The 25,451-nt window shown below is 46.8% G+C and overlaps 2 protein-coding genes across 2 annotated transcripts in view; one reads left to right on the forward strand and one right to left on the reverse strand.

Annotated features, from left to right (window-relative positions):
• utp4 (UTP4 small subunit processome component) overlaps positions 1-2,643 on the reverse strand; it is a 67,677-nt gene extending 65,034 nt beyond the window's left edge. Inside the window, exons 1-2 of the mRNA XM_072595743.1 lie at positions 2,372-2,643; positions 1,556-1,747 (exon numbers count right to left, since the gene is read on the reverse strand). Coding sequence (XP_072451844.1) covers positions 1,556-1,747; positions 2,372-2,530 — 351 coding nt within the window. The 5' untranslated portion in view covers positions 2,531-2,643. The remainder of the gene's footprint in view (positions 1-1,555; positions 1,748-2,371) is intronic.
• Positions 2,626-10,667, forward strand: chtf8 (CTF8, chromosome transmission fidelity factor 8 homolog (S. cerevisiae)). The gene is made up of 3 exons (XM_072595745.1): positions 2,626-2,713; positions 5,847-5,967; positions 9,851-10,667. The coding sequence occupies exons 1-3, from the start codon at positions 2,682-2,684 to the stop codon at positions 10,106-10,108; spliced, it is 411 nt and encodes a 136-aa protein (XP_072451846.1). The 5' UTR covers positions 2,626-2,681; the 3' UTR covers positions 10,109-10,667.
• Positions 10,668-25,451: the final 14,784 nt, after the last annotated feature.

The raw sequence follows: 25,451 nt of genomic DNA on the forward strand, positions 1-25,451 counted from the left end.
TTTCTGAATCCTTTCAAGTTTAACAATATCTTTCCTATAAGTGGGAGACCAGAATTGAAAGCAGTATTCCAAAAGTGGCCTAACCAATGACCTGTACAGCTGCAAAATGACCTCCCAACCTCTATACTGCTCACTAAATGCAAGCCTACCAAACACCTGCTCTTCTACCCTGTCTACCTGTGACTCCACTTTCAAGGATCTATGAACCTGCACACCAAGATCTCTCCAGAACCTTACCATTGAGTGTATAAGCCATGCCCATAGTTCTCCTGTTTGATGGGGTTTAGAAAGATGAGGAGTATCTTATTGAAACTTACAGGGTACTGAGAAGCCTGGATAGTGTGGACATGGAGAAGATACTTCCAATAGGAGAGACTAGAATGCAGGGGCATGGCCTCAGGGTGGACAGATGACCCTTTCGAACTGAGATGGAGGAAATACTTCAGCCAGCGAGTGATTGTTCTGTAGAATTATTTGCTGCAGAATGCTGAGGAGGCCAAGTCATTGAGTGTATTTGAGAGAGATAAATAGGTTCTTGATTAGTAAAGCGATCAAGAGTTACAGATAGAGGGCAGAGAATAGGGTTGAGAAACACATCAGCCATGATTGAATGGTGGAGCAGATTCACTGGGAATGGCCTAATTCTGCTCCTACATCTTATGGTCTTATAACCTGACTTGTGGATCTGCAGAAGGACCAATTGTATGGAGGGTTGTAACTTATCACGCAAGTCCGAGGTGGGCTAGTGCCAAGCAATTATAGTAGCCCAAGTGTAACAACCAAATCCATGGAACTCAATTGAGTGAGGCTTGGGCAGAAGTTTGAAGTTTTCAAACTTGCCATTTTTCAGTAAAAGCTATTTTCTAATTGTTTGTGGTGTATGCACGTTTGGGTAGGAGCCAAGGCAAAATTTTGTAAGGATTTAAATCAGACAAATCAAATCAATCAAAATGTAGAATAATTTAGTCCAGCTTAAAAGCTTTGGTTCAAGATACCAGCAAATTTTATTTTAATTAATAAGTTTGCAGTTGAGACAAGTCCTATGTCTGTGAATTTGTTCTTGGACTTGAGGATTTTATAAAGAATTATTGTTGGAGGGATGTGGTGGAATAGGAACAGAAACTGCGTAGTCCCCCTCGAGTCCAGGCTTGAACTATACCACTTTTTTTTTCAATATCATTGGATCAAAATTCTATAATTCTCTTCATAACAGCAGTGTGGATATATCTGTTATACATGAATGGCAGAATTTTGAGAATGGGACCATCTTCTCCATGGCAATTAGGGATGGGCAAAATAAATGCTGACTGCCTACATCATACTAATTAATTTGAAAATTACCCATACTCTTAGGACAGGTACAGCACAGGAGTAGATACAGGGTTAAGCTTCCTCTACACTATCCCCCATTTATCACAGGTATAGAAAAGGTTTACTACACATTGTTAAGATCTGTTCAATTTTGCCAAAGGAACATTTTTATCATCACGACTCCCAGTGGACTCCCTGCCAATTTTTAAATATTTTGTTTTGAACATGACTACGCTGTACTAACCGCCAAATAAGTCTCCTCATAGTTACAGCTCATGCACCAAAGAGGGCCTCCAAAAGCATCCATCCTGTACTGCGGACATAGTCTCTGTAAGTCAAACTCAATGATTTCTCCATTCAATCCAATACTCAGAAGTCGATTATCACCAATCCAGCTGATTGCTTCGATGGACCGATTGTCATTTCCTGCAATCACCTATAAAGAGAAAAGGTTCCAATTAATTGATAGCATCTTGTTTCAGTATCCTTCAGCATATCTACGGTCTGTTGTGTGAATCACACAACAGGGCATATGTATATTTTCTGTAATCGCACATAAGTGTGGGGTAGGTGGCAGGGCTCGGGGTTAATGAGCCGGTGTTAAGTGGGGTAAAAACAATGACTGCAGATGCTGGAAACCAGATTCCGGATCAGTGGTGCTGGAAGAGCACAGCAGTTCAGGCAGCATCCAAGTAGCTTCGAAATCGACGTTTCGGGCAAAAGCCCTTCATCAGGAATAAAGGCAGTGAGCCTGAAGCGTGGAGAGATAAGCTAGAGGAGGGTGGGGGTGGGGAGAGAGTAGCATAGAGTACAATGGGTGAGTGGGGGAGGGGATGAAGGTAAAAACTATGACTGCAGATGCTGGAAACCAAATACTGGATCAGTGGTGCTGGAAGAGCACAGCAGTTCAGGCAGCATCCAAGTAGCTTCGAAATCGACGTTTCGGGCAAAAGTCAAGGAGGAGAGGGTGGAGTGGATAGGTGGAAAAGAAGATAGGCAGGTCGGACAAGTCCGGACAAGTCAAGGGGACAGTTACTGAGCTGGAAAAGGGACGAGGTACCTTTTCCTGGCTATGGTTCCAGCTGAAGCGGAAGATTTCCAGGCTCCCGTCTTGTCGAGCCAGGGCCAGGCGCTCTCCGTTCCTGGACTGGGCCAAAGCGCGGATCCCGCTCGGAACAAAGTTAAAGAAGCGGACCCGATGGAGAAGGAACTCGCCCATCCTACAGTCAGACGGGAGGTTCAGGCGGCTTTCAGATTTCTTTTAATGGAGGTTTAAAAGCCGGGCTCCTCGCGGTCCACATGCGTTCACCCCTCACCCGGAAATAAATCCAAAGGCGGAAATGGTGTAGAGGTGGCTGTGTGGCGGGAAGATGGTTCAAATCGTAGTGCACGCGAGCCCCCGGTAACGGCCGCAGCTGTTCCCCCCCCTCCCGTCTCTCCCCCTCCCTCCCATCTCTCCCCCTCCCTCCCATCTCTCCCCCTCCCTCCCATCTCTCCCCCTCCCTCCCATCTCTCCCCCCCCCTCCCCCCCCCTCCCCCCCCCTTCCCCCCCCTCCCCCCCCCCCCCCCCCTCCCCCCCCCCTCCCCTCCCCCCCCCCTCCCCCCCCCTCCCCTCCCCCCCCCCTCCCCCCCCCTTCCCCCCCCTCCCCTCCCCCCTCCTCCTCCCCCCCTTCCCCCCCTCCCCCTCCCCCCCCCTTCCCCCCCCTCCCCCCCCCCTCCCCCCCCTCCCCCCCTCCCCCCGCCCCCCCCCTTCCCCCCCTCCCCCTCCCCCCCTCCCCCCGCCCCCCCCCTTCCCCCCCTCCCCCCTCCCCCCCTCCCCCCCTCCCCCCCCCTCCCCCCCCTCCCCCCCCTTCCCCTCCCCCCCTCCCCCCCTTCCCCCCCCCCTCCCCCCCCCTCCCCCCCCTCCCCCCCCCCTCCCCCCCCTCCCCCCCTCCCCCCCCTCCCCCCCCCCTCCCCCCCCTCCCCCCCTCCCCCCCCTCCCCCCCTCCCCCCCTCTCCCCCCCTCTCCCCCCCTCTCCCCCCCTCTCCCCCCCTCCCCCTCCCCCTCCCCCCCCCTCCCCCTCCCCCCCCCTCCCCCTCCCCCCCCCCCTCCCCCTCCCCCTCCCCCCCCCTCCCCCCCCCCTCCCCCCCCCCCTCCCCCCCCTCCCCCCCCCCCCCTCCCCCCCTCCCCCCCCCCCTCCCCCCCCTCCCCCCCCTCCCCCCCCCCCTCCCCTTCCTCTTCGCCTCCCCTTCCTCTTCGCCCCCCCTTCCCCTTCCTCTTCGCCCCCCCTTCCCCTTCCTCTTCGCCCCCCCTTCCCCTTCCTCTTCGCTCCCCCTTCCCCTTCCTCTTCGCTTCCCCTTCCTCTTCGCCCCCCCTTCCCCTTCCTCTTCGCCCCCCCTTCCCCTTCCTCTTCGCCCCCCCTTCCTCTTCGCCCCCCCTTCCCCTTCCTCTTCGCCCCCCCTTCCCCTTCCTCTTCGCCCCCCCTTCCCCTTCCTCTTCGCCCCCCCTTCCCCTTCCTCTTCGGCCCCCCCTTCCCCTTCCTCTTCGCCCCCCCCTTCCCCTTCCTCTTCGCGCCCCCCCCTCCTTCCTCTTCGCGCCCCCCCCCTCCTTCCTCTTCGCGCCCCCCCCCCTTCCTCTTCGCGCCCCCCCCCTCCTTCCTCTTCGCGCCCCCCCCTCCTTCCTCTTCGCGCCCCCCTCCTTCCTCTTCGCGCCCCCCCCCTCCTTCCTCTTCGCGCCCCCCCCTCCTTCCTCTTCGCGCCCCCCCCCTCCTTCCTCTTCGCGCCCCCCCCTCCTTCCTCTTCGCGCCCCCCCCTCCTTCCTCTTCGCGCCCCCCCCTCCTTCCTCCTCCTCGTCTTCGCCCCCCCTCCTTCCTCCTCCTCGTCCCCTCCTTCCTCCTCCTTCTCTTCCCTTCTCCTCAGTGTGTCGGGAGTATGGTAAGGGGCTGAGTATGCAGCCTTTTTGGGCACGAGTGTTGAGGATTATTGTGGAGGAAGTATTGTTGCCTATTCTCACTGTGTATGGGTGAGGACATCAAGGATCAAGTTGCAGAAGGCAGAGCAGACTTGGGTCTTAGAGTTTCGAAAATAGTTTGGTTGAAATTATTGTGTTAAAGGTTGAGCTGTAGCCAATAAATAGGAGATTTATGTAGGTATCCTTTGTTATTCAGATATTCCAGAGATGCATCTAGGGCCATGGGAGATGGCATCTGCTGTGGACCTATTTTGGTGGTAGGTGAATTGCAAGGTATCACGACATGCTGAGACATTAGAGTTGATATGAGCTGTGACTAATCTCTTAAAGCACTTCATAATTATAGATGTCAGAACCCCCACCAGTCATTGAGGCATGCTGCATGAGTTTTCTTTGATACCAGAATGATGATGGTCGCCTTGAAGCAGGTGGGACTTCAGATCTTCATAAGGCAATGTTAAGGATGTCAGCGAATACTCCTGCCAGCTGGTACACACAGCATCTGAGTTCATGGCCAGGAACTCCATCTGGGACTGTTGCTTTCCATGGGCTCACTCTCAAGAAGGCTGATCTGATGTCTGCAGTGGTCATTGAGAGAACAGGAGCATCCAAGGCTGTCAGAGCAGGTGTCACTGTTTCACTGATCTTCTGTTCAAAACAAGCATAAAATGCAATGAGTGCAACAAGGATGTATTTTTGTCCACTGTTCTGTTCTGGTAGGCCTGGATGTCCTGTAGGCTTTACCACTAATGGTAATTTCCACACGGTTAGTAGATTGGGTCTCTAGATTAGTCCAGTATTGCCTCTTAACATCTCTAACGGCCTTCTGGAGGTGGTATCTGGATTTTCTGTAAAGGTCAGGATTGTCTGACTTGAACATCTCTCACCTAGACTTCAGTAAGCAATGAATCTCCAACTTCATCCAAGGATTCTGGTTAGGGAACATTCAAGTTAACTTCTTTGGCACGCAGTCTTCTATACATTTGCTAATGAAGAGCCAGAATGATTTAGGCAGGCTGCTGAACGTGGATCAGTCCACTGACTCCAAGCAGTCCCGTAAAAGCTCTTTTGTTGCCTCGGACCAGCACTGTGCTATTTTCTGTACTGGGTAGCATATCTTAATTTTTGCTTGTAAACCACGAGGACAAACACAATGTTGCGATCTGATTTTCCAAAGGGAGTCTTTCTTCCCTTCCTCATCCCCCACTCCCCCAATCCATTTGTCCTTCCCTCCCTGCCTCATTCCTCCTCCTTCCTTCCTTCTCTGCCCCCCACCTCATTCCCTTATTTCCTCTCTCTCTCATTCCTCCCACCCACTCACCCCACTCCCCATCTGTCTCACCCTACTCCTCCTCGCGCTCTCACCCTGCTCCCTTCTCTCTCTCTCACTCTCACTCACACACACACACACACACACACACACACACACACACCCTGCTCCCTCCCCTCTCTCCACCCTCCAATCCAGCTTCTCAATCTTTAACTCTTTGTCACATTTGTCAGCCCCTTCGTTCCAACATTCTCTAGCTCCCACTCCCTCTCTCTCAGCCACACCCAAACTTTTCATGTTTCATTTTGCTTTCAGTCTTGATGGTGGTGGTTCTGCTCCTGAGTGGCTGTTGCTGGAGCTTCAGGGAGAAATTGAATCCCGAAACCACAGTGGCCTAGCTGGGAATCTGATGGGAGAACTGCACTTTAGCAAGGAGGTGAGAGTGGAAAGCCATATTGCCAAATCCCCCTTCCCAAAAACCCAACTCTCTATTATCATTTCCAAGTCAAGATGCGATATAGAGAATGCAGCATGAAATGTGTGACCTGTGAAGACAATAGTTGAGAACATGTTATCAGATTTTTCAGGGAGCATATTGAGGAAAGGGAGTTCATTGGATGCTTCATTACTCACTTCCCTTTTCTACAAGGTAGATATAATCTGAGGTGGTACAGTTGAGAACAGAAGTGAGTCAAACAGGGCAGGCAGGGACAAGGTAGGACTAAGAAATTAAACTGCATTTATTTCAATGCAAGGGGCCTAACAGGGAAGGCAGATGAACTCCGGGCGTGGTTAGGAACATGGGACTGGGATATCATAGCAATTACAGAAACATGGCTCAGGGATGGGCAGGACTGGCAGCTTAATGTTCCAGGATACAAATGCTACAGGAAGGATAGAAAGGGAGGCAAGTGAGGAGGGGGAGTGGCCTTTTTGATAAGGGATAGCATTACAGCTGTGCTGAGGGAGGATATTCCCAGAAGTGCATCCAGGGAAGTTATTTGGATGGAACTGAGAAATAAGAAATCGATGATCACCTTATTGAGATTGTATTATAGATCCCCTAACAGTCAGAGGGAAATTGAGAAACAAACTTGTAAGGAGATCTCAGCTATCTGTAAGAATAATAGGGTGGTTATGGTAGGGGATTTTAACTTTCCAAACATTGACTGGGACTGCCATAGTGTTAAAGGTTTAGATGGAGAGGGATTCCTTAAGTGCGTAGAAGACAATTTTCTGATTCAGTATGTGCACATACCTACTAGAGATGGTGCAAAACTTGACCTGCTCTTGGGAAATAAGGCAGGGCAGATAACGGAGGTGTCAGTGGGGGAGCACTGTGGGGCCAGCAACCATAATTCTATTCGTTTTAAAATAATGATGGAAAAGGATAGGCCAGATCCAGAAGTTCTAAACTGGAGAAAGGCCAACTTTGACGGTATTACACAAGAACTTTTAGAAAGCTGATTGGAGGCAGATGTTTGCAGGTAAAGGGACGGCTGGAAAATGGGAAGCCTTCAGAAATCAGTTACCAAGAATCCAGAGACAGTATATTCCTGTCAGGGTGAAAAGAAAGGCTGATAGGTATACGGAATGCTGGATGACTAAAGAAATTGAGGGTTTAGCTAAGAAAAAGAAGGAAGCATATGTCAGGTATAGACAGGATAGATCAAGTGAATCCTTAGAGTATAAAGGAAGTAAGAGTATACTTAAGAGGGAAATCGGGAGGGCAAAAAGGGGACATGAGATAGCTTTGGCAAATAGAATTAAGGAGAATCCAAAGGGTTCCTACAAATATATTAAGGACAAAAGGGTAACTAGGGAGAGAATAGGGCCCCTCAAAGATCAGTTAGGCGGCCTTTGTGTGGGGACCTAATTGAGGTATACAAGAGGCATAGATAGTCGATAGCCAGAGAATATTTCCCAGGGCAGAAATGACTAACACGAGGGGTCATAGTTTTAAGCTGGTTGGAGGAAAGTATAGAGGGGATGTCAGAGGTGGGTTCTTTACACAGAGTTGAGAGAGCATGGAATGCGTTGCCAGCAGCAGTTGTGGAGGCAGAGTCATTGGGGACATTTAAGAGACTGCTGGGCATGCATATGGTCACAGAAATTTGAGGGTGCATACATGAGGATCAGTGGTCGGCCACAACATCGTGGGCTGAAGGGCCTGTTCTGTGCTGTATTGTTCTATGTTTGGAGAAGATTTACAAGGATGTTGCCAGGGTCAGAGGATCTGAGCTATAGGGAGAGGCTGAACAGGCTGGGGCTGTTTTCCCTGCAGCGTCAGAGGCTGAGGGGTGACTTTACCAAGGTTTACAAAATTGAGGGGCATGGATAGGGTAAATAGGCAAAGTCTTTTCCCTGGGGTTGGGGAGTCCAGAACTAGAGTGCATAGGTTTAGGGTGAGAGGGGAAAGATATAAGAGACCTAAGGGGCAATTTTTTCACGCAGAGGGTGGTACGTGTATGGAATGAGCTGCCAGAGGATGTGGTGGAGGCTGGTACGATTGCAACATTTAAGAGGCATTTGAATGGGTATATGATCAGGAGGGATATGGGCCGGGTGCTGGCAGGTTGGACTAGATTGGTTTGGGATATCTGGTCAGCATGGATGGGTTGGACCAAAGGGTCTGTTTCCATGTTGTACATCTCTATGACTCTATATATAGTCATAATATGCTCTCTGCAGGAAAAGGAACAGCAAAAGAAACAAGCTAGTAGCAGCGGGAGAACTCGAGTTTTTCGCTGTAGCAGAGCACGAGCTATAACTATCAATTTCAAAAGCCAATTCCAAATCCCAAGTGAAAGTAAATCTAAAACCTAGGTCTGTGTGAGCCTGACTCCACCCACTCATGCTGCATTTTTCTAATAAAAGAAAACTGAGTTCAAAACTGTTCATCCATTGCTTCTGAAGCAGACATTCCAGCACCACTGTGGCAATGCCTCCCTGCAAAAGAAACAGCACAGAACACATCTCTCTTAAAGACACAGTAACATCACAAAAGTAACTAAATTCTGTCTACTGCAATTTTACTCACCCATTCAACATGTCAATATTGCTTTGTCACCAATGGATTGTATTCTGCAAATCCCAAACTGAGCCAGTGTGGCTCTGACCACACTGAAGAAGCTATTCACCATCCAGGACAAAGCAGTCCATTTAATAGTTACCCCCTCTATCAACTTCTAAGTCCCTCCACCACTGATACACAGTAATGGAGTGGATCCCATCTGCAAGATACACTGCAGCAATTTACTGAGACTCCTTAAACAGTGCCTTCTAAATTCATGACCTCTACCATATAGAAAGACACCGAGAGGCGATGCATGGGAACGCCACTATCTGCAAGTTCTCCTCCAGGCCACAGACTATTGTGATTTGGAATTATATCATCATTCCTTCACTGTCATTGAGTTAAAGTCTTGGACCTCCCTTCCTAACAATCTGCTCACCACCACTTTTCCAAAGGCCATTAGGCATTGAAACATAGGGTTACTCCTGCTCTTATCTTCTATCGGCCCCTTCAAAAGTGCTTTGTCATTTATTTTGATCATGGCTGATCATCAAACTCAATACCCTAATCCTGCCCTCCCCCCACATCCCTTGATCCCTTTAGCCACAACCTCTTGAAAACGCTTGTTTTGGCCTCAACTACTCTCTGTGGTAGTAAATTCCACAGGCTCACCATTCTGGTGAAGAAATTTCTCCTAATTTTCCTCCTAAAATATTTTTTGTAATCCCTGGTTCTGGACGACTCCACCATCAGGGGCATCCTCCTGCATCTAACCTGTCTAGCCCTGTTCGTATTTTATCGGTTTCTATGAAATCCCCTCTCATTCTTTCAGTCTCCAGTGAATACAAGCCTAATCAATTGAACCTCTCCTTCTACATCAGTCCTGCTACCCCAGGAATCAATTTGGTAAAACTTTGTTGCACCCGCTCTGTGGCAAGAACATCCTTCCTTATCTACCAAAACTGTACACAATATTTTGGGTATGACTACCAATGCCCTGTATAATTGAAACAAGGCATCCCTTGTTCCTATACCTAGCCAGGGAATCCATAGTCCTGTGAACAAATAACAAAAAGCTTGTCCGAGTGTTTAGTTACTCTCTCCCAACTAAGTGTGTGTAACTCAGTGCCATACCCGACTATGTTTGGCACTTGCCTAGGATATTCCTGTTTGTTGTTTCAATCTTTACTATGGAGCTATAGCTACCTGTGTTTGATATTGCGGAGTAATAAATTGTCTTATTCTGCTGTTTTCTAAGCTGAGTAATCTCTAGTGCATTTATTTTCCTCTTTCCCATTCCCAGGGAGTGCCAATACTTGTAGTTGGCCATCACATCCTTTACGGTAAAGTCACCCGCTTGGAAAGACCATTTGTAGTGCTCGTGAAGCAGACTGGTGCGAGAGCAGGAGCCGAAAGACCAATGGAAACTGAAGTAACTGAACAAGAAGTGAGTGAAGGAAGCATTTTATGTAACTACCTAGTCACCGCAATCATCAAGAAAAAGATCATTTTCAAAACCCGTCCAAAGCCCATTATCACTAATGTGCCTAAAAAGCTGTAGTCGGAACATGTTCATTGACGCTGTTTGACAGGACTCTTCCTCCGCAGCAGATCTTCATATTGTGAGGTGACTGAATACTGGATATCAAATGATGTTGCTCACGTTTGTGACTTTCACAGAATTCTTGTGGCATTTTGTTATGAGACTTTACCTTGAAATAGGTCCTTAAGAGATGAATCTGTGTTTAATGCAGAATCAATTGCAAATATATATATATATTATATATATATAAATAATTCCTGTTTTAGTTTTACTTTCTCATTGTTAATACAGCAAACATTTTATTGACCGGCACCTTTGGGACCAAGAGTGTATCAGTCGATCAAATATTCGAGTTGATCAAGACGTCCACATAATTAATGTAAAAACACTCACTAAGTAATAGAAATGTAATGCAGCAGGTATAAACATCGCTGTTATACTTTATTTACAGAATAATTAATTTAGATAATGTAAACAAAATTTACAAGCAGAGAGCCATCTCACTCACATCCTTCAACTGACTATTCAGATATTGTGGTGATTATGATAATACAATAAACTTCTGGTATTTCAGGGATATAGTTTTTATGGTTTATCAAGAGTGCCAGCTCATTAGGTGCTGGTTAAAGCAAAGTTTGCTATGTGTTCATAGGAAACATGAAGCTTCTTTTTTGGTGATTTAAAGACCTGCAAGGACAGGAAATATTTTTAAGGATATTCACTGATTTCCAGCAATATAGCAAATGAAAATATATGACCTGTGTTGCCTTGGACCATAACATTAGCATGAGTTTCACACTGGAACCTGTGCTGGGTAGCTCCCTTACCCCAACTTCTAGTCCTGGAGAAGGGTTAATCTCTCAAATCTGGTGCTTCCGGTTGTCAGTTCCAGCTGTCTGCTGCAGTGGCTGCTATATTGGGTCCAGGTTGATGTGCTTATTGATTGAATCTGTGGATGAGTGCCATGCCTCTAGGAATGTGTTGGTTTGTTTGAGAACACACACCGGATCATTAACGCAACACTCACAGGAATCCGATTCACTAGAGAGGAAGAAAAGAACAACCAACTCCCATTCCTAGATGTGATAGTACAGAGAACAGCAAATGGAGAATTCACCACAAAGGTAAACAGGAAAGCCACACACAAAGACCAAGTCCTAAACTATGAAAGCAACCACCCCAACACACACAAACGAAGTTGCATCAAGACACTGTTCAAAAGGGCCACAACACACTGCAGTACACCAGAACTGCAAAAAGAGGAAGAAGAACACCTATACAATGTATTTGCCAAAAACGGATACCCCTGCAATTTGATCGACAGATGCCTAAGGGAAAGACAACAGAATGAGGGCATGCCACAACCCAAAGGACATGCCACAACCCAAAGGACTAGCCACACTACCATACATCAAAGACATTTCTGAACTGACAGCCAGACTACTGCGACCACTAGGACTCCTAACAGCACACAAACCCACAGCCACTCTCGGGCAACAACTCACCAGGACGAAGGACTCAATACCCAGCATGAGCAAAACCAATGTAGTGTACAAAAGGACTGCACAAAACACTACATAAGACAAACAGGAAGACAGCTAACGATCCGCATCCATGAACACCAACTAGCCATGAAACAACATGACCAGCTATCCTTCGTAGCCACGCACTCAGATGACAAGCGAGTTTGACTGGGACAACACTACTATTATAGGACAAGCCAAACAGAACAGCCAGGGAATTCCTAGAGGCATGGCACTCATCCACTGATTCAATCAACAAGCACATCGACCTGGACCCAATATACCGGCCACTGCAGCGGACAGCTGGAACTGACAACCGGAAGCGGCAGAGACAAACCACTATAAATGCCGGAGGAAACATCACAGAAGTGCTTCACAGGAGGCTCCCAAGCACTGAGGATGTCACCTAGACAGGGGATGAAACGTCTGCAACACAAATTCCCAGCTTGGCAAACAGAACCACAACAACAAGCACCCAAGCTACAAATCTTCTCCCAAACTTAGTACTATCAGTCTCCAAGTAATCTAAGGGAATTAGAGGAACAAGTATACAGGAAGATTGGGGAGACTTCTAGGAGCAATAGGGTTGTGATAGTAGGGGATTTTAATTTTCCTAACATTGCCACATTGTTAAGGGCTCAGATAGGTGAAATTTAAGTGTGTTCAGGAAAGTTTCCTCAAGCAGTATGTAGAGGGTCCTACATGGGAAGAAACAAAACATGACCTACTCTTGGGAAGTAGGGCAAGAAAGGTGAGGGAGGTGACAGTGGGGGAGCACTTCGTGTTATGACAGTATAAGGGATACTGTACCTTTAAGAGAATTGAAGGGCTTAACAAGTACACAGAGTGCTGGAGAATTTACAATGTAACATTTGGTCCAGCAGTTAAAAATACCTGGCCTGCTATGAGACAAATAAGCAAATTCAAATTTGGCCAGTCAGTTTAAATTATGCCCCTAGATACTAAACTCCACTCAAGTTCAAATTTAGTATTTTGACAACCAATGAAATGATCAGATGCTTTGGGGTATAAAACCGGGAAAAAAAAATTAAACAGTTGAGGGAGAACTGCCAAAAGACCAACAGGTGTAGGCTGCTAGTAAGAACTCTTTGAGAGGTACCTGTCTGGAGAAGGAATTTGCACAGAGAAAAGAAAACATCTACACCAATGTGCAGAGCAAATCTACAGAGCAAGATACAATGACAAGTTTTGACAGCTGGCTGGTTTTGAAATTTGAATTATTTTGTAAATCCTAAACAGGGTTTTTATCGGACCAGTGTTGTAGAAGGGAAAGGAGTTGTAAATAGTTGTTAGTTAATTGTTGTCTGTTAGACTTTAAAAAATACCATTGTTAATTTTTACTTTAAATAGCGACTTTTGGGATAGTTCTTGGCCTCTCGAATTTTCACAGATTACCGCACGGGGTAAATCTTCTCTGTGATGCTGGTTTAAATTAGTGTGGGGTTTTCCCTGTTGTAACAGTTCGGGGACTTGTCTGGATTTGAACAGTTTGGGTCTCAGATTTGTGATTTGAAATGGTTTAGACAGATTTGAATAAATTTGGGGGTAAGAAAAATCCTAGCAGATTTAAAGACTTGCAGGTTAGTGTCGTAGACCTTTAAATAAAACGTAGGTATGACAATTTGTTTAATTTCAGTGACTTGTGGGTTGGTTAAATTGAAAGTAAGAGAAATAGCTCTTAAAATTGCTAAAATGGTTCTGAGGTTTGAAGATGATTCTCAAATTTGCCAAGACAGTTTAGAAAGAAAGAATTAAACATTCATTTTGATAGATGGGTGCATGCATTACAAATAGATAGGACCTTTTTGCATCAGAGAACAGCGGGAGCTGGGCGGAAGTGAAGGCAGAACGCAAAGCCGGTCGGAAAGGTAAGTGATTGTTATTTGAGTGGGTGTGTTCTAAACCCCAGGTCCTACAAAGTAGGGCCTCCCTCTTTCCCTCCCTCCTCCTCTAACCTAAATTAAAAGTCTGCAGACTTGCCCCAAAAAGAGGGTCCAAGGAAGCTCCTGTGGATTGAAGGGTGAGGCTTTAGCTCAGGAGTCTTTGACAAGGAGGTTGAGTGAAGTGATTACGCCACAGTTGAAGAGGGGGAAGACATGACTGCCAAGCTGGTTCAGTGTGCTACGTGTTTGATGTGGGAGGTCAATGACTCTGGTGTGTCTGGCTCGTATAAGTGTGGAAAGTGTGTGCACGTTCAGCTACTGACAGAGCATATTGTAGCACTGATGAAAGAAACCGAGGACCTTAGGCTCATCCGAGAGAACGAGATCTTTCTAAACAAGACCTTCAGCGAGGTTATTACACCAATCGTACCAGAACAGAGCAGACGATGAGGAAGGCAGAGAGGAGACAGCTGCAAGAAGTACCTGTCAGGAGAAGTACCGGGAGAAGTACCTGTCAGGAACAAGTTGAAGCTTTTGGAAACAGTAGAGACTGATGACACTGCCAGTCCACGAGGCGACCAGGTCTGTCAATCAAAAGTTGGCGTGGAGACAGTGCGGAAGAGTCGGACATCGCACAGAGCCGTGGTAATAGGGGACTCCATAGTGAGAGGAACTGACCAGGGTTTTTGTGGCAGCAGACGGGACTTAAGGATGGTGTGTTGCCTTCCTGGTGCCAGGGTTAAAGACATCACAGACAGAGTGCAGGAAATCCTCAAGGACGAAGGTGAAGAGCCAGAGGTCGTGGTACATTTCGGCACAAATTATGTCGGGAAGAAGAGGAGGGACAAACTACAGCGGGACTTCGGAGAACTCAGAAGAACGCTGAAAAGCAGGATGTCCAAGGTGGTTATCTCCGGTTTGCTTCCAGTTCCTCGGGCTGGTGTGGCCATAAACCGGGAGATAATGGACTTGAACGTGTGGCTGGGGAACTGGTGCAGGAAGCAAGGATTTAAATTCTTGGACCACTGGGGTATGTTTTGTGGTAAACATTGTCGGACTTTGGCTCAATCTACCAACTTACTTTCTTCTATGTGTGAGCCCAGTCCTGCGTGTTCTTTAAATGAAGCAATAGGAGAAGATATTCGATCTCACACTCTTAATTTATTTTAGGAGTAAATGGATAAAGCATACAGAGCTCTGGGTCTAGACCTTTCTGTCCCTGACAAACTATATAGTGTGTCAGTTCAGAAAGTACCACACCTTCCTGTCCCTGACCCAGTCTTTTTATTTAATAAAAAACGTCATGCAATCACTGAGGTGGGATTGTCTTCTGATTGGCTGTTGATCTGACTCCATTCTCCGCCTCCTTGCGTTCCCGGATTTGCGACCCCACGTGACCTTGTTTTGCCCGCGAAACAGAGTACCACGTGACTTCCTTGCGCACGAAACAGCGTACCATGTGACCTTGTTTTGCCCGCGATACGGAGCACCACGTGACTTCCTCCTGCGCGTGCGCATAACGGAGCATCCCCAAAGGCTTACGAATGCCGAGTATATTTACACTCGCAGCCAGCCATATATTTACAAGTCCCCTTTTTGGTCTCATGAACATGAGACCAGCAAACCAGTTTTATACATCACATTCGCTCTCTGATACATAGGCTTCCCTTCTTGCCAGAGCCATGGTTTCCATCTCGGTTTCCATCTCCATCTGTGATAGCTGGTAGGACGGAGGAGCCTTCCCTTCAGTTGCTGTAATAATTACCCTGCTCAACAAAGATCTAATGCAGGGGATACAACAACATCCACACAACACTAACACAATGATCACACCAATGAGGGACATAAACACAGACACAATTAATCCTTTCCACTTCCCAAGCCATGAGTTGAAAATGCCTCCTAGAGGGTTGTCAATACCTGAATGTTCATGCATTTCTTCAGACAAGATTCTTAGTCCTTCCAGGGCTCTGGTTACCGAGCCATCAGGTGCCGTATTGTTGGGGATGAAAGTACAACATTGATCTCCAAACATAGAGCACACCGCACCCCCCCCCCCCCCCACTTTTCTGCTAACAACATATCTAAGGCCATTCTATTTTGTACTGTCATCAATGAGGTTGCTGCCAATTGTTCAGAAAGTCCCGCCACCGCATCTCTAGTTCTATTGGCTAGCCTGAGTACATTGTAATGTACATAATTAATTCGGTCGACGTTTTTATTCGGCGTGACTGGGAATAGAGCACCGATAATTGGGAGATTCTCAAATCCTGCTGCTATCTGGTCTGCCAATTTATATTCATCAGGTACACCACGGGGAACACCTATTGCATCTATGTAAGTGGTTGAGCCACATGTGACATCAAACAAATCCCTGCGTGTTCGTACATGCGGATTTATTCCCTTTTGTTGTTCACCTAAGAGGAATAGGGGTACCCCTAGCCGGACCATTGCACAGGTTCCAGACCAATCTGGAGGTAGACTAACATGTAGTGTTCTATCTCCATAGTACCAAAGAAAGATCAGCTCTGGCCCAAACCATTGAGCTAGCATTCTGCCAGCCAGTTACATCAATCGTCTCCTGACACCAGTCAGCAGGCATGTCTCCCAAGATTGTATTAGAACTCCGAGTGAAACAAGTGTAATCGTTGGCCCTTGGGGTAAAGACTGGAGGTAACGTGGAATTCTTTACAGGTGGGAAAATAACACTTAAGGTGGTACAATTCGGAGGGTCCGCCTGCATGGTGAGGGCCATCATGCAGTGAGATCCTGTTGGGTCTATATTGGGAACAATGGGGCTGGGGTATTAAATAGGGTTGGCCTAGCTGAGGAACACGCGACGCAATTACTCATATTCATTGAGGTTGCGGTAGCTGTCATCCAGTCCAGCCACGTGTTCCTATCACCATATCCGGTCGCTAGTCTAATAATGTCATCTCTCGTAAAGTTATTGCAATCTATCACCACAACTCCTGAACTTTGTTCTAACTCCACGCTTGTTGTGTTTTCAGTTTTCGGCTGGTGCATAGGAGGATCCACCAAGGTTACCTTCACTAGTCCCATGGTATCCTTTCCTAATTGATCTACACCTATTACAAAGTAAAAGCTGTTATCATCAATTTCGCACTGATTCCGTACTTCTTCGGGACCAGGGCTAATGGTGAATCCTGTCAGGGTTAACAAAAGTGGATTTTTTATCTCTGAGGAATGATCGAGTTGCCCCCTAGTGAGGCTCACATGGTCTCGAGCCTTTCATCTATTATCTGAGGATGGCGACTTCTTGGGCGCCCATCTTACCCCAGTCCATGTTAGTACATGATGCCATGTTGGGCACCATCTATAGTAATTGGTATGCACGCAAAGGTATACATCATACCCTCTCCAGCTCCCTGGATTGTGGCCACAGTCAATTACTTCGCATAAGTTAAACAGGTATGTTACACCATGGCTTTTATCATGTCTGATGTGTACCTGGCTCCCCACCTCCCTTAAACATTTGTCCTCTTGCCCTATTGCTGTTTTGTACCTGGGACTCTCTCCCTCGCCTGTGTGTTTGTCCCTCGTGGTTAATACCCCTATTAACAGCGGCGTAATGCTTATACGTAAAAGAATAGCAAAAGCTCCCAACCTTAACAGCTGAGGGTAGTTTTTACCTCGTTGATTTTAACCCTACTGCGAATCCTCTTGCAAGGATGCCTGCCTTGAAGAAGTTTTCCTCCTCTCTCTACAAGAATCTCGGAGTCCCTCTCCCACTGCAACTCCCAGGTCATTTCCTCTGCCCTGAAGCTCTTCAACCATGTCGTGAAACAAACTCGTACACTATGCTACTTTCTCCCCACCCCCACCCTCCTCTAGCTTATCTCTCCACGCTTCAGGCTCACTGCCTTTATTCCTGATGAAGGGCTTTTGTCCGAAACGTCGATTTCGAAGCTACTTGGATGCTGCCTGAACTGCTGTGCTCTTCCAGCACCACTGATCCAGAAGCTGAGGGTAGTGTGGGCTTCTTACAAAGATAAACATTATATCCGTTACACAACCTTCCTATATATTTTAAACAAATTCTTCTTGTGTTCCGGTCCTGTCCTCACTTTTGCTCACCAGAAAAACCCTTCCTTAGAGATCTTGAGAACCTCTCCCCCTTTTTCCAGAACCTCTTCCTGCAAGATTTAAAAGTTTAAGACCCTTCTACTCTTTTTCTGTTCTTATTTGTTCTAGAGTTCTCGCTGGCGGTTCCATGGCTGCACACTGACTCCAATGGTACCAGCTTTCTCCTTTCCCCTGTAGTCTGACCTCTCCACAACCTTAAAAGGTCCTGTCCACCTTGGCTCCGACCATTTCCGTTTGATGACTTTCAACAGGACCCAATCCGTGGTAGACGGCGGCTGGCTCTGTAGGTCCCCCTTTGCCGATCCAACCTGTTTGGAGAAAGCTGACACCAAAGCTGTTAGTTGGTCATAGTAAGGTTTGTACCTTAGAGAGGCTCCTCCTCCCTCTAACATCTGTATTCCAGCTCCTGGTCCCAGGAACTGCTGCCCTGTTGATAGCTCGTACGGGGTAAATCCTGTGATGGAGTTTACTGAACTTCTAATGGCCAGTAAAGCAAAAGGTAGGGCCTCCACCCAACTTAACTTTGTTTGGGCACACACTTTTCCTATTTTTTCTTTTATGGACTGATTCATTCTTTCCACTTTTCCTTGTGACTGAGGATGGTACACTGTTCCAAACACATGTTTCAGTCCTAAAACTACTTCAACTTCTTGCAGGTCTTTGTTCTTGAAATGTGTGCCATTATCTGACCTGACTGTCTTTGGAAACCCATGCGTTGGAATGTATTGGTTTATCAAGAATTTAATCACTGTCTTTGCGTCTTCCTTTTTCGCAGGTATTGCTTCTGGCCAACCAGTGTATGCATCCACAGCTACCAAAAGGTACCGGTATCCGTTTACTCTCTCTATCATGTCTGTGTAGTTGATCACTACTTCCTGACCGGCATTCTTGGGAGAGGGAATTTTCCCTCGTGTGGTTTCACTGTTGGTCTCACATTGTATTCTGTACACGTTCTACATTCCCTGATGTAATTTTCAATCATTGCTGGCAAGAACGGATGCCACCAATGTATCTGATACCTCTGCATCTGTGTTTTTCCACAATGTGTCAACCCATGAGCTTCCTGGAGCATGGAAGCTATCAAACCTGGGGGTAGGACTGGTCTACCGTCCGGCGACCTCCAAATCCCTTCTGACTCGGTGGCCCCTCTCTCTCTCCAAACTGTCAGTTCATGAGGAGAGGCTTTCTGCTGCTCTTTGATTAACACATTTGCATCACAGGCAGGCAGTAGGTCGTACACTGTTCTCTCTGTTTGCATCATTATATACTGTGTTGTATACCCTGCTGCTTTCTTTGCTGCTGAGTCTGCTTCCTGATTGCCCTTCGCTACTACTGTGTCTGCTTTATCATGTCCTCTACACTTGACCACCGCCACTTCTGCAAGTTTCATGAGGGCCTTTGCTAATCTTTTCATATCTTTTTCATGTTTAATTGAGGTTTTTGCTGCTGTTAAGAATCCTGCTCTAATCCATTGACTGAGTTCTACCTGTATAGCCCCTACCACATATGCAGAGTCGGTGTAGATATTTACTCTTTTTCCCTCTGACCATTCTAATGCAGCTATCATTGCCTGTAGTTCAGCCAATTGGGCTGATTCTTTGCCTGTCACTTTTCCTGTCAACACTTCCTCAAATCCCTCACTTGTCCGTCACACCACTGCATAGGCTGCTTTAGGCTCACTTGTCCGTCACACCACTGCATAGGCTGCTTTAGGTCCTTCAGTTGGATGTCTGTAACAGCAACCATCTGTGAACAGCACTTCTTCTGGGTCTACTAGTGGAATAGCCTGTAAGTCTGCCCTAACTTTGACGTCTCTCTGTACCCTTTCCTCATACGTGTGTGGCTCCCCTTCTCCCATATTGTCAGCCATGTTAATTCCTTGGTGTGTAAAAGTTATATGTGGTGCATTCAGGATTTTCTCTAACCTGGTTTGCTGCAGTTGTGTCATTGTAAAGGCTGTTGAGTTCACATAGGCCACTATACTGTGTGTCGTCAGTACCGTTAGTGAATGGCCCATGACTATATGTGCTACCTTTTGGAGAATTTTTGCTACCCCTGCTGCATGTCTTGTACATGGCGGGTGTTTGTCCTCTACTGGGTCAAGGGTAACACTTACATACATCAGCACCTGCCTGCCTCCCCCTGTTTTCTGAAAAAGAACACCATTTGTTGTGCATAATCTTTCAGAAATATTGAGGAAAAATGGCTCTTTGTAATCCGGGACCGCTAAATCAGCAGCCCGCGTTAAGGCCTGTTTAAGGGAGATGAAACTTTCGTCTGCCTCCGTGGTCCGAATGGGCCGACAAATTTCTCATGCCTTGCTCGTTTACCATGGCCCTGAGAGGGAAAGTGAGCTCCCCATATGATGCAACGAATTGTCTGCTATATCCTGCCAACCCAAGAAACGAGAGCATGTCTTTTACAGTGACTGGTTTGGTATGATGCAGAATGGAAGATCTATGAGACGGAGACACACGTGTTCCCTTAGCGGAAATGACTGTACCCAGAAAAGACACCGTTTGTCTGCAGCATTGTAATTTAGCCCGTGACACTTTGAAACCAACTTTATACATGTGAAGCAGCAACGTCTTTGTGGCTGCCAGACAAGAAACATGGTCGGGTGCCGCCAAAAGAATGTCATCCACATACTGGATCAATATCACCCCCTTTGGGAGTGTCAGGTCCTTCAGCTGCTGTTTCAGTACCTGATTAAACATCCCTGGTGACAAAATGAACCCTTGAGGGACCCTTGTATAACGTAGTTGTTGACCTTTATAGGTGAACGAAAAAATGTCCCTCAAATGATCAGCTAGGGGCAAACAGAAAAAATGCGTTGGCCAGATCAATGCACGAGAACCACTTATGGTCAGGGGTCAGCACAGACATCGCAGTGTAGGGGTTTGGAACTGGAACTGTTGGAGTAGAAACGACACTATTGGTCCGTCTAAGATCATGCGCCATCCGATATTTACCTGTATTCTGCTTCTCTACAGGTAAGATAGGAGTGTTCCAGGCTGACTGGGAGGGTTCTCGCACCCCTGCTGCTAACAATCCTTCAATTGTGTCGGCAATGCCGGCTTCAGCCTCTGGTCTGTGTGAATATTGTCTCTGCCAAATTGGAGTGTGGTCAATTAAATCGAATGTGATTGGTGTGACGTGTTTGCAATAACCAACGTCCGTTGAACTTGCTGTCCATGAGGTATCTGGTAGAGTGTCAAGCATCGCTGCAGCCTGTGGGATGGTCTGTTTTTTCCCTGCCATGAAATCTTTCAATCTGCCTATGTTCCAGCAGTACCTTGTCAGTTGTCCTGTACATAATTCTGTAGGCTTCCTCTGATGGTGAATATTGTAAACCGGGTAGCTGAGTCCAAACTCAATCAGTTAGCACCATCAAACGTTTGGACATAGGTCCCAGATCCTTGGCCTGATGTTTAGCATGCACGGCCAATATAACATGAGGTACAGCTTCTTCTGACATCTCATACCATTCCAACTGTTCTGCAGTCAGTTCAACAACACCCGCCACACCTTCTTTCCCTATCAGTATACAACTAGAGGAAATATCCCATTGAGTCCCGCTGATAGAATGCATGCTGATAGATGCCATTATCATCTCTATCATAATACAGGGTAACATGAAGGGGATCTGCAGGAGGAGCATAGGGATGCAGCATCTGAACCCAGGGTCGCCATTGGCTGTATAAAGACTGTATGCCGTTGTTCTGCCTGTTTTCGGGTTCTAGGAGACCCCAGTATATATCTGCCCACTGCCCTTCTGCCATTGGTGGTGTGTCCAGTGATAGCATCATTTGGGATCCAGAGTGAATCATTGTCATAGAACAGTTGACAGAACAGCCATTTGGAAAGGTCACTACCAGTCCGTCTAGTCCGCACAGAACCAAGACCCCACATCTCACCAACAAGTCACGGCCCATCAGATTCACGGGGCATGCAGGTGATGAAATACACCGGTGACAAAAGGTCTGTCCGGCCACTGATGTGATCAGTGGCGATGTCAAAGGCAGATTTTCTGGTTTACCTGAGAACCCTACTAACTGGACGCTGGAGGATGACATATTTGACCGAGGTATATCACAAGTGATGGTAGAAAGTCTTGCACCCGTGTCAGCCAAAAAAGACAGATTCTTGTCCATTATCCACATTTGCATATAGGGGTCTGCCAACTCCACATGCCCCTGGATTCTTGGGCCCCGTCAATATTCGTATCCTTGCCCTTCCGGCATAATCTGGGGATACTGTCATTGCACCGGGGCTGAAGCTGCATTTGGGGCTTGGTAAGACTGAGCAGCCTGTTGAAAAGAAGGCTGACTTGAGCGGACATACTGTCCTCTGATCAATCCCTGGCCTCCCTGGGGTCCCCACAGCATGCGACAATTCCTTCTCCAATGCCCGGGTTGGCCACATTCAAAACAGGTGTTGGGTGGCTGAACTCTTGGTCCTCCGCGGCCCCTTCCTCTACCACGCATTCCTCCTAAAACACCTACAGGCCTGCCCCCATAGTGGGGGTAGGGTGGCATCCAATCAGGTGTTGGGTCTAGACTCGGCAGGTTGTTTTGTGGAGACAGCCGCTGAACCATCTGATTAGTCGTCTTTTGGGAGACCTTCCTTGTATCATTAGCCTTCCTTCTAGCCTCATTGAGTTGTAACTTCAGCAACTGCACTTGAGCTGACTCGTTGCTCTGTTTATCTTCATCCTATTTCGTCCTATAACGCTTCATGTGGTGCGTCAAGTGTTTCTCCCACTGTTCTGTAGAACAACCTGGGATATCAGGATTACTCTCCATTGCCTCTTTTACTTCCTTAGGCATCCCTGCCATAACGGCATTCCTAAATAACGTAGTCTGTAGCTGACCTGACCCTGGATGGCTCCCCACATTATCTGTCCACGTGCCCTTACACCTAGCCAAAAAGGCAGGCATATCCTCACCCTCCTTCATTGTGAAGGTGAGCGAGTGCATCGTTCCCGGTGGAATCGGAAATCTATCCCTCATTGCCCTTCCCACACAGGTGGCATGCTGCACAAATGGTTCCGAATCAGGTAGTAAGGTGGTCCCCGCAGACACTTCAATCTGCTGTATTTCCCACATATTCAATTGCTTGTCCAACAATGCTCTCCAATCACCCATAGCTAACTTGTGCCCTAGTGTATATTAGCAAAATTTAGTCATCCAGGGTCCACCTCCCTCCATGGGTGGTGGCATTTTATCCAGGATGCAGTTCATGTCAGTAAATGTGAAGGGCTGATAAACATCCCCCAAATAAGAGCCTCTGTAAATTACTGGCATTTGGTGGTGCTGATACTGTATGGGTTGTCGTAATGTGTCTCTGTGACACAGGTTGTAACTTGGTTCAGGTAGGGGCTTCATTGGAGGGCCATGTTCAGTATGCATTGTGAGTGAGCCTTTCAAAGTGACGGGGTAGGTGTGTGGGTCATCCTCTGTCAGGGATTGTTCGTCCTCAATATCTGTACTGTTTTTAGACTCACCCCCTCCCCCCCCCATCCAATTTGTCTCTATCTCGTTCTTCCCTCAAATCTCTCCTTCTTCTGTCTGAGAACCTGTCATCTAGTAACTGACCTGAGCTATGTAATCTTCCCCTCCTTTCGCTCTCAACACTATACGGTGTTGAGTGAGCATCTGGCTCTTCCAGTAATGAATGTCTCCCTTGTTTCGGCTGTTCATTGTTTCTGTTGTGCGTCATTAACACCCTGCTTGCCTCCTCCGCTTCTTTAACTCTCTGTTCAGCTTCTAGTGTTAGTTTTTCTACCTTTCTGATGCTTTCTTCTACTGCTTCCGCCAGTCTCTCTTTTACTGTTTCATACTCTCTTGTTCCTACTTCTTGCACATCCAACACTCCTTCTTGAACATACATGAGTGGCACTTGTGTTACAGGATATGGGGGCGGTGATTGTACCCCAGGCGATTTAGAATATAATGGCGCGGATGGTCCTGCCTTTTCTGTCTCCTTCGCCAGTTTTGTCGTAGAGGTACCACCCACCCTCTTTTGTAATGTTTCTACCGCCATACAGGCTAACGCCATGTTGTGCAGATAAATCCTCCTCGCTTCTTTCTCCTCACCTTCTTTTGTCCACTTTCTTCTAACTAATATTGACCCTTTCTTTCCCTTCATGTGCTCTTCAACTTCTAATTTAGCTTGCTCTTCTGCTTTTCCTAAAAACGGTGACAATTTCTCCCTCTCCTCATCTTTAGGGACTTTGCCCTGTTGTTGTAATTCTTCCCAAATCTTATCATATTTCTCCATCATTGTTTATTGTTTGTCCTTTGCAAGCCCACTGACTAACTGACTTCTAGCTTTACCCCACTGCTGTTTTACAGGCAACATTAAGTCGAAAGAATATCCTCCGTATTCCTCACACTCTTTATCAAATTCCCCTTCCATTTTATGTATTTTTGTTTTAATCCTCCCGTCTCGCAGTCAATTGGTTTGGATATAATATAACTGAGCAACTCACCCAATCAGAGACAAATCCGGTGGCCAGTCAGTTTGTATGGAGTACACCCGAGCAACTGACCCTTTCAACGAGATTTATCAGCAGTGTCGTTGTTGTTACTGTTAGATTCCCACTGCCAACGCTCTCTCGCTGAGACACCACCGTCCCTGTCTTCAAGACACTACTGGCTTTTCTGCTACCCTCAGTACATTCCCCAATATAAGTTTTAAAACATACAACACAATCATACACCACAATTTGTGAGCGTTGCTTTTATGAGATCCTGCTCAAAGGACTTTAAATCTCCTCACACTTACATACCTTGTTGCTTTTATGGGGACTCTAACCCCATGGGACTTTAAACCTGTATGTACTATATCAATACTTTATCCACTTACCTTTACTAGGACACTTGCAGTATAATGACAACAATCAATTTAGTATTTCCAATTGCAGAACTTCAATATAAACAAGCGTCTGCTCACCTTTTTATGCGGCGCCACTTGTTGTCATCAGACGTCAGTTGTCCGTTGTTTCTATTTTTCTCTCTTTCCGTCACTTTTCTGTCTTCATCACGTCGGGGTCACCAAATTGTAGGACTTTGGCTCAATCTACCAACTTACTTTCTTCTATGTGTGAGCCCAGTCCTGCGTGTTCTTTAAATGAAGCAATAGGAGAAGATATTCGATCTCACACTCTTAATTTATTTTAGGAGTAAATGGATAAAGCATACAGAGCTCTGGGTCTAGACCTTTCTGTCCCTGACAAACTATATAGTGTGTCAGTTCAGAAAGTACCACACCTTCCTGTCCCTGACCCAGTCTTTTTATATAATAAAAAACATCATGCAATCACTGAGGTGGGATTGGCTGTTGATCTGACTCCATTCTCCGCCTCCTTGCGTTCCCGGATTTGCGACCCCACATGACCTTGTTTTGCCCGCGAAACGGAGTACAACGTGACTTCCTTGCGTGCGAAACAGCGCACCATGTGACCTTGTTTTGCCCACGAAACGGAGCACCATGTGACTTCCTCCTGCGCGTGCGCATAACGGAGCATCCCCAAAGGCTTACGAATGCCAAGTATATTTACACTCGCAGCCAGCCTTGTATTTACAAGTAAGTAATATATTTACAACATAAATTATGCAAGAGAGACAGTTTGCACCTTAATAGGTTGGGGACCAGCATTCTGGCAGGCAGGTTTGCTATTGCAACACAGCTACGTTTAAACTAAGTAGGGGGGGGGGGGGGACAAACTGGAAGTTTAAGAAGGAAATTAAGGGAAAGTTAGAACAAGGGAAGTCAAGAAAGGTAACTATCAATGAGGCAGAAAACTCAAAAAGGGATCATGCT

The sequence above is a fragment of the Chiloscyllium punctatum genome, chromosome 26 (genome assembly GCF_047496795.1).
Source record: "Chiloscyllium punctatum isolate Juve2018m chromosome 26, sChiPun1.3, whole genome shotgun sequence".
NCBI lineage: Eukaryota > Metazoa > Chordata > Chondrichthyes > Orectolobiformes > Hemiscylliidae > Chiloscyllium > Chiloscyllium punctatum.

What these genes read in the sequence shown, in the direction of transcription:
- chtf8 (XM_072595745.1), top strand. Translation starts at nt 2,682, where the DNA reads ATGGTTCAAATCGTAGTGCACGCGAGCCCCCG. An exon ending in GTAGTGCACGCGAGCCCCCG is followed by an intron (nt 2,714 to 5,846) that starts GTAACGGCCGCA and finishes TTTTGCTTTCAG; the next exon opens with TCTTGATGGTGGTGGTTCTG. An exon ending in AACTGCACTTTAGCAAGGAG is followed by an intron (nt 5,968 to 9,850) that starts GTGAGAGTGGAA and finishes TCCCATTCCCAG; the next exon opens with GGAGTGCCAATACTTGTAGT.